At 33.8% G+C, this 8,916-nt stretch overlaps 1 protein-coding gene across 1 annotated transcript; it reads left to right on the top strand.

The window, feature by feature from the left end:
* Window positions 1-702: 702 nt before the first annotated feature.
* Window positions 703-8,878, top strand: trmt6 (tRNA methyltransferase 6 non-catalytic subunit). The gene is made up of 11 exons (XM_058756953.1): window positions 703-1,016; window positions 1,995-2,125; window positions 2,219-2,328; window positions 3,822-3,913; window positions 3,993-4,076; window positions 4,943-5,067; window positions 5,334-5,659; window positions 6,615-6,700; window positions 7,005-7,107; window positions 7,332-7,418; window positions 8,087-8,878. Exons 1-11 carry the CDS (start codon window positions 907-909, stop codon window positions 8,264-8,266), a joined length of 1,434 nt encoding a protein of 477 aa, XP_058612936.1. The 5' UTR covers window positions 703-906; the 3' UTR covers window positions 8,267-8,878.
* The last annotated feature ends 38 nt before the right edge of the window (window positions 8,879-8,916 follow it).

The following is an 8,916-nucleotide window of genomic DNA, read 5'->3' as shown; positions in this document are numbered from 1 at the left end:
GGTCCAATTTGACTGAAATTCATAATCAAGCACTGACAATTTATGATACTTGAAATATACTTAACAGCTGTTTTATTTGTTTCTACAAACTATATAGCAGTGCAATTTTATTTTTACATTTCATGTTTACTTTAAATCTTAGTTTTCGTCATTTTGTTGCTTTTTGTCACTTTTATTACTTTCTAAAATATGTCTAGCCTGTATAGTTTTTATAAATGTATTTTATAAAACTATAGTTTTATTGTCTATTTAGTTTATTGTAGTACTTAAATGTAAATTAAATGAAAATAAGAAGTAACGAAAAGTATTTTTTTTTCATGGTTTTGATTTTAGTTTAGTCACTATAGTCAAACACGTGTTGAATATGATTTTTTATTAGGCTATTATAAATCAGCCCTTTAGTTTTGAATAATATTAGCTAATGGGATACAACTGTATTATAGGTATTGCCTGCGTGCAATATATGCACTTTTATGTTGGACATATTCATGTTTATGTAACGATAACCATAATAGAGCATGATATTTTTTTACCCTTGTAAATGCAGTGGTAGTACATAAATGACAGCACGTGATAATGCCGTGATATAGTCATTGTGCATGTTCAGATAACCATGGTAGTAGTTTTTGTTAGTATAAACCTAATGTCAAATTCTGGCTAAAAACGTTTTGATCTGTGATTTGTTAATCGTCCTGACTGGCTGTGGCTCTGGAGATCAGCGCTCGATTAACTGGCCTTTCGGAACAGGAAATGACAGAACACACGTGCGGAAAGAAGCAGCGTTTGTGTGAAATTACTGTTCTGTTTATAGTCATAGACATTACCACTTTTGAGTCGGGTTAGTTAAAGTGTAAACTAGTTTCCAAACATCCTCCGGTCGATCTTTATCCACGCTGATCGCAGTAAATGGCGGAGTGTGTAAATGACAGTGATGCAGAGATCAGAATCAGTTACGGAGACTATGTAGTGCTGAAGAGAGGAGATGTCTTCAAATCAGTGCAGATTGAAAATAAAAAGTGAGTTAACCAAATAAAACTTTAATTAAATGTGATATTCTAAGTTCATTTTTGAGGGCTTGGGGTTTTGTGTAAAGGGGGATCTAAAATCTGAGACCACATTAAAAATCTGGGATTCAAAATGCATAATGTGCATAAAAGGTTTTATTGCTTTGAAGAGTTTGATTTAAGAAACATTCATATGTAAAACGAACAAGACATGTATTGCATTCTGCACTGTTTCTGTATCTGCAAAATGAGAACAAGATAAATATTAAGACTTGGTGAAATTGTTCTGACAGGAAATAATGTATTAGACTAAAAGTTTTATTGCATTTTAACTAGTAGTCTTGGAATTTTGGAGCCCACTGTATATTTTTAAAGGCAAACAGTCTGAAAAATAATCATTAATGTTAGGAGTAAGTAATCAATAATAATCTTATGTCGAATGTGGCAATTCATAGAGTGAAGTCTAAAATGTGACTCTGGACCACAAAACCAGTCTTAAGTGTAAATTTTTCGAAATTGAGATTTATACATCATCTGAAAGCTGAATAAATAAGCTTTCCATTGATGTATGGTTTGTTAGGATCGGATAATATTTGACCGAGATACAACTATTTGAAAATCTGGATTCTGAGGGTGCAAAAAAATCGAAATATTGAGAAAATCGCCTTTAAAGTTGTCCAAATGAGGTTCTTGGCAATGCATATTACCAAAATGATTATCAAAAATGAAGTTTTGATATATTTATGGTAAGAAATTGACCAAATATCTTCATGGAACATGATCTTTATTTAATATCATAATGATTTTTGGCATAAAAGAAAAACTGATCATTTTGACCCATACAGTGTATTTTTGGCTATTGCTACAAATATACCCCAGCGACTTAAGACTGGTTTTGTGGTCCAAGGTCACACATTCACATTTCACTCCTGTTAAGTGCTTGTACTTGCCTCATTTGCTTTTTGACATTTTATGTTTTTGGTCTCTCAGGAAAGTGATCTTTGAGAAGCAGTGGTTCTTCTTGGACAATGCGGTCGGGCAGCTGTACGGGAGCATGTTTGAAATCGAAGCCGGCGGTTCACTCAAACTTAAGGCAGCAAAACACTCAGGAGACTCTTTGGGTAATGATGCTGTGGATTTATGCTGTTATCTGTGGATTTATTTATTTTCTCTGTGACGAGATGAGATTATGTTTCTCTTTTCTCCTCTCACAGATTCTAAGGAAGCAGGCCAGGATAATAGACACATAGTGGATGATGGCAGATCTCAGAAACTGACCAGAGATGATATTGAAACACTGAAAGAGCAAGGGTTAAAAGGCCAGGTATGTACTTGAGTTAAATTTCTAGGGATGCAAGTTAACTAGAACATTTCTAAACCAGATTTAGTATTTTCTGGTCTCAAAATTTGACTGAAGTCACTCCTTCAATATGCAAGTCTATGGGATTTTTGCAATGTAATTGATCACTGGTCAAATATTGTAAGTCCCGTGTCTTTTCACTATGAGCTTCTCTTAAAGGGTGGTTGATTGATATTTCACTTTTTAACGTTAGTTAGTGTGTAATGTTGCTGTTTGAGCATAAACAATATCTGCAAAGTTGCGGCGCTGAAACTTCAATGCAAACAGAGATATCTGTCTTTTAAAATTCTGGCAGTTTAATGCCTACAAAAATGGCTCGTAGGGACTGCAACAAGCAACTTCCCGGGTCCGTTACGTCACAAACCCAGATAAAGCCCGCCCCTGGGAAAACGCAGCAAAGGGGGCGAGGCCATGTTGTGCTGCTTTAGAGAAGAGGAAGAGAAAACTAGGGGTGCACGAAAAAATCTATTCGTATATGAATCGCGATTCTGTCTTCTAACGATTCTAATGGATTCATAAGTTTCAAAATCAATGTTTAAAGCAGTGGTTCTCAATCCTGTTCCTCATGTCGCCCTGATCTGCATCTCTCTCTCTCTCTCTCTCATTCAGATCGTCAGATCAGCTCCAACAAACTGTTCCAATTATACACTTATTTTCACATAGCAATGAGAAGCGTTATACATGGATGCGCGTGCGGTTGCCGTACTGTATTAAAGCTTTAATCAGGATAAAACCGTATAGTAAAAGCTAACAGAAGCAGTAGCACTTACAAATAACAGCGTATCTAAAAGTATGAACCAACAACAAACAAAAAAACATACCATTAAAGCCGTGCTTGCACAGGTTCTGCGCGATCCTCTTCACTAATAGTGAAGTCTCAATCGGGCTCAAATTGATAAGCAATATAGATGAAGCCATTGTTTACAATTCAACCGGAGCACATGCCGCTGAGGTGAGGGGCGGGACGTTTAGACGCGCACTAGAGGCAGTTTAGCCAATCACAACGCACTGGACCAGCTAACCAATCTGAGCCCATCGCATATTTCTGAGGGAGGGGCTTCATTAAACCAGGAAATAATCAGGGCGTTTATCAGAAAAGGGACCGAGTGGTGTAGAATAAAGGTAAATTATGTGAAAAATAATGCGTATTTTTTAAAAACGAAGCATGAACACATGTTTGACTGCACCCCACAAACACAATCAAGCCTATAAAAAAAGTCAACCACTCCTTTAAAAGAAAAGAAAATAAAAGAAAGAAGAAAATTGGAAGAAATACTGGGGGGAAAAATGATGTCCCTATAAAAGAAATGTTTATTGTATTGAATGGAAAGACACAATGAAGTATAAAAAAGCAACAGCAGGCTGAACAATTTGTGCTGTTATTCATGAAGGTTTTTAGGTGTACGTATGTGACTACAAATACATTTTGCTCACATGTCCATTCATGTGTGTTTAAGGAGATTGTCCAGCAGCTCATAGACAACAGTACAACATTCAAGGACAAAACTGAATTTGCTCAAGAGAAATACATCAAGAAGAAAAAGAAAAAGTGAGTTCAAACCATTTTTAATTCATATTTTGTCAATCACATGGAAAATATCACTGTTAACAAGTTCTTATGTGTACAGGTATGAGAGTGACATCAAAATCCTGAAACCCTCCACTCGTCTCCTTGCCATGATGTACCACGGCAGAGAACCAGGGAAAATATGGTATGTGAATTTAAAGGAATATTGAATCATTTACTCATCCTCATGCCATTTTAGAACCCATGAGTTACATGATATAATTACATCATTTATTATTTAGCAAAGTATTATTTTAAGGACACTCAATATATATATATATATATATATATATATATAGATATATATATATATATAGATATAGATATAGATATAGTATTAAAGGTATTTCCAAACTTTTTGTCATCTGAATCCCTTTGACTTAAAAATTTACTTGAAGCTTTTAGGTTAATATTTTATGGAGTTCTAAATATATTTGCATTGTCACCAGTGGGTATCTCCAGTGGGTTTTTTAAAACTATTTATATACATTATCATTTACAGTATTTAGAAATTTTGTTTTCATTGTTTCATTTTTGCTTGTTTTAGTAAGTTTGTCATGTGCTTTTGTCACTTTTACTTTTTGTTTTTATTTATTTGTAGCTTTAATTAATTTTTAGTTCTATTTGAGTCATTTTAGTATTTCAACTTGAAGTTGTTTTATTTCAGTCAGTTGCCAAGGCAACATTTCTATTTATATATTTTTTAAATTCATTTATTTATTAATTTATTTCAGCTTTATTTCAATTAATTAAAACAAATTTGAATTAAGTTTAATTATGTTTTAGTTAGCATTAACAACTCTGCACCACTCTGATGTTGGTTAATGGTCCAATCACATGCAAGTACATATGTAATCTTTCTTCAAAAAAAGAGAAGTGTTTTATTTTAATTGTTTTTATTTTTGAATTATTTGTTTTACATTTTTATAATTTTCCAGTTTGGGAAACACTGTTCTAGTGCGTTTAAAAGTCTAAATATACTGTCTTGTAAATGATTTTGCTCTGTTTTAGTCACCTGCGGTACGACACGTTGGCTCAGATTTTGACTCTGGGGAACATCCACGCTGGCAGTAAAATCATTGTTTTTGAGACCTGTGCTGGACTTGTGTTGGGCTCAGTGATGGAGAGAATGGGAGGTAATCACACTTCACTAAAAGGGATAGTTCATGCAAAAATGAGAGTTCTGTCATCTCACCCTCAAGTTGCTCCAAACCTGTATGAGTTTCTTTCTTCTGTTTAACATGAAAAGATATTTTGAAGTATATGGGTAACCAAACGGTTGGGGACTTCCATAGTATAAAAAAAAATTGTAAGTCAGTGGGGACAATCAAATGTTTGAAGAACTTGTATTAGTCAACCACTATTACACTGTACTGATGATCCAGATGTCTCTGTTTGTCAGGTTATGGCTCAGTGATTCAGATGTATCCCGGTGGAGGCCCAACAAGAGCCGGCATGGAGAGCTTCGGCTTTCCGTCACACTTCCACGAGACGCTGCATGAGTTCCCTTTATGTAAAGTTAACACTCTGTTGGCGGGAACCCTGGATCTGTCAGAGAAGGATGCAGACTCTCAGGCCACTGGCAGCGGGAACGGACGATCCGAGGCCTCTCAGGAAACCTCAGGTGTGTCTGAGGAGAAGAACTCAGAACCTCAGAACATGGAGGTCAGCGTCGACCCGCAAGGAGAAATGAGGAGAGTGGAGAAAGAAAGACTGCGAGAACAGAGAGTAAGGTTTTTACATGCATATTTTCCCATCATGGTTGAGTGTTTCTGGAACTACTTTATGTCCCAAGGGTTGAATCATCATTATTTATTTTTTATAAATTATATTAACCGTTTTGAAAACTTTTTCCATGCCTTCATCATTTACCTTTGCTGCTTTTGCTTTTATTGTTGTCTAAGCCCAAACCTTTTTAAAATTATTTAGAAATAGTTCTAAATATTAATTATTTTTCTATTATATGATCATTTGATCAAAAAGCTAAATATCCACAAACTATTTAAAATTTATTATATTTGGTCAAAGACCTAAACTTATCATTATTAAATATGAATTTAGTTTAAGAAAATTGTTCATTTAAACAAATAAACGCAAATTATTTTGGTCCTAAACCAAAATGTTACTTTTTAAAATAAGAATATAACTAAAATAACTTTAAATATAATTATATATTATTTAAAAAAAAAACATGTGTCCATTTAAAGAAAAGATAAAAAAACACAGACTATTTAAAAAAAAAATAGCCCAAAACCTTCCATTTTAAAATATATAATTTAAATAATTATAAATATATATATTTTTAAAAATAATTTAAACAAACAGCTTACTTTACAGCAACAAACACAAACTTTTTCATTTTTTTTAATTCTGTAACCAAATTATGACTGTCCTTCAGTTTTGGTGTCATTTTCACAATGATCAAACATTTTGCCCTTTTGAGTGTTTTCAAAAGTCTACTTGGTTTCCAAGGAGACAAAAGTTTAAAAGAAGAGCAGCATGAGGTCAAATGTGTGAAAGGAGATGTGTGAAGAAAACCAAACAAGCAAAAACAGACTTCTTGTTTGATGCCTGTATATATACAGTGTTGAACATTGTTAGTGGGGAAATGTGGAAAAGGTGTCTTTTAAGATTTTTTCTAAAATTTCAAATTCATATTTGATTGGTCTTTCTAACCTTACAGGCTCAAGAGAAAAAGGTGAAGATGGAGGAAAAGAGGAAGAAGTTAGCTTCAGCTGCTGCTCTATTAGAGGGCAGAAATGCAGATGGGTATGTTTTGTGTTGTCGAAAAAAATAAATGTCCTTACTGTTATATAGCAAAAAGATTGTTTTTAGCTCTGTTGTCCAGCCCTAAATGCATTTAAAACTCATAAACATTTCAAATCTCTCTATCAAACATGATTAACTGCACATTTTGTATACGATTTCATGTGACTGACTGTTCATTTAAGTGATGTATGGCTATATTGATGGGTCTATTTTGTATTGATTTTTTTAAGCTGTTTTGTATGCAGTCTTCCAGTGATTTACTTAATTAATATGGGGAAGCTGATTGAAATATTATTTGTTTCAGGCTGGTGATTGCTAGTCGCTTCCACCCCTGTGCTGTGTTAATGGGTCTGCTGAAGTTTGTAGCACCATCACGACCGTTCGTAGTATACTGCCAGTACAGAGAGGTAAAACGGATTGGTTTTACAGTTGTTGTTAAAGAGGCAGTTCATCCAAACATGTTATTTAGCATTATGTCAAAATGCCACTTGTTGTCAAGTTCCCAGAAAGCCTAAAAAGTTCCATAAATTATGGAGTGTCATTACTTTAAAAAGATTTGTATATTCAGTTTAAATCAAGTGTTTTAATAACTGCTTTTTGCAATATTTACTGTCTGATTTCTTTTGGACAGCCGCTGATTGAGTGCTACACAAAACTCAGGGAACAAGGAGGAGCAATCAGCCTCAGATTAACAGATTCCTGGCTCAGGCATTACCAGGTAATTTTTTACTACATCCCGTACACAGATAGTTGTATGTATTTTAGTTTTGTGTTTTTTTTTTAAGGTGTTTTGGCTCTAATGTCAGACATTGATTTGCTGTTATTCTTTGTATTTACACTACTGTTCAAGTACTCTCAGTAGTCTTTTATGCCATTACAAAAAATTCTTAAATTAAATGTTGCTCTTTTGAACTTTATATTAATCCTGAAAAAAATGTATGACTCTTTCACAAAATTGCAGCACAACAGCTTTGTATCACACAAATAAACTACATTTTAAAATGTATTAAATAGAAAACAATTATTTTAAATTGTAATAATATTTCAAAATATTACTGTATTTTTGTTCAAATAACTGCAGCCTTGGTGAGCATACAACTTAAAAAAAATAAAAATAAAAAAAACGATCAAAACATTTAAATGGTAGTGTACATCAAGTTCAAAATACAAACAATAAAAAATAATTATTTTAATTTGCTCTGTTATGCTAAAATTTGCGTTGGCACAGTTATGTGTAAACCTTTTTTGTTGTATTTCCAGGAAAAACAGATACATTGTGATATAATTATTGTTATATAAGATGACTCATGCTGTGAAATAAGATTTTGGTCATACCACCCACCCCTAGAAAGCTTTGACTTATTCATTTCTGTATCATTGTTTCAGGTGTTGCCCAACCGGACTCATCCAGTGCTGCTCATGAGTGGAGGTGGAGGGTATCTCCTGTCCGGAACCACGGTTGCTGCAGATGCTGCCAAAGCTAGGAGTCAGCACAAATCAGAGGAGCCTGTTGCCAAGAGGCTGAAACTGGATGAGATTAGTTCATCATGTGACATCTCTGCCTAGGCAATTAGTTTAGTTTAACTTTATTTAAGTGAGAAGAAACCAAATCAGTGTTGGACTCACATGCAGGCAGTGCTTTATTCTCTGTATTAGTTGCACGACTTTATTATTCAAAGTCTGTTATCTACTGTTTTTTTTTTTTTTTTTTTTTGACAAGATTTGCATTTAAGAGTTACATCAATGTTCTCATCTTTATTTATTTATTTTTTTTAGCAAGATGTGGAGGACGGAAAACATGCGCTGCTTTTTCGGCATCCTCTGCACTTGGCGAATAACCAGGTTTTGCTCACAAAATGCGTCATTGCCCAAGTAAACAATTATGTTTTTAATCATTTTCAAAAGGCTTCAAAACACAAATGATAACCACATTCATCAGCTTTGGTCCTATAATTACACAATTTATTAAATGTAAACAATGCAGAGATTCTATGGAAAGCCATAAAGGACAACAGCGATTTTTAAACATTCTGCATTTTTCACAGTTGTAAAGTAGCATGCTCTTAAATGCATTCAAATCTGCAGTCAATAGTACATGGGCATTTTGGGGTTTTTTTTGTTTGTTTGTTTTTTTTAGAATATTTTAGGATGTAATAAAGAGAGAAATGATTCACATGGCATTATCAAGCTTATTTCTCTTTCTCAGACTCTCACAT

This window comes from Onychostoma macrolepis, chromosome 20 (genome assembly GCF_012432095.1).
Source record: "Onychostoma macrolepis isolate SWU-2019 chromosome 20, ASM1243209v1, whole genome shotgun sequence".
NCBI lineage: Eukaryota > Metazoa > Chordata > Actinopteri > Cypriniformes > Cyprinidae > Onychostoma > Onychostoma macrolepis.
The sequence above is the reverse complement of the archived record's forward strand: the minus strand, read 5'-3'. Positions and strand labels throughout refer to the sequence as shown.

Excerpts from the sequence above, each read along its gene's own strand:
- trmt6 (XM_058756953.1), top strand. The coding sequence starts at position 907 with ATGGCGGAGTGTGTAAATGACAGTGATGCAGAGATCAGAATCAGTTAC. Across the intron at positions 2,329-3,821 it reads AGCAAGGGTTAAAAGGCCAG|GAGATTGTCCAGCAGCTCAT; the intron begins GTATGTACTTGA and ends TGTGTGTTTAAG. Across the intron at positions 5,068-5,333 it reads AGTGATGGAGAGAATGGGAG|GTTATGGCTCAGTGATTCAG; the intron begins GTAATCACACTT and ends TCTGTTTGTCAG.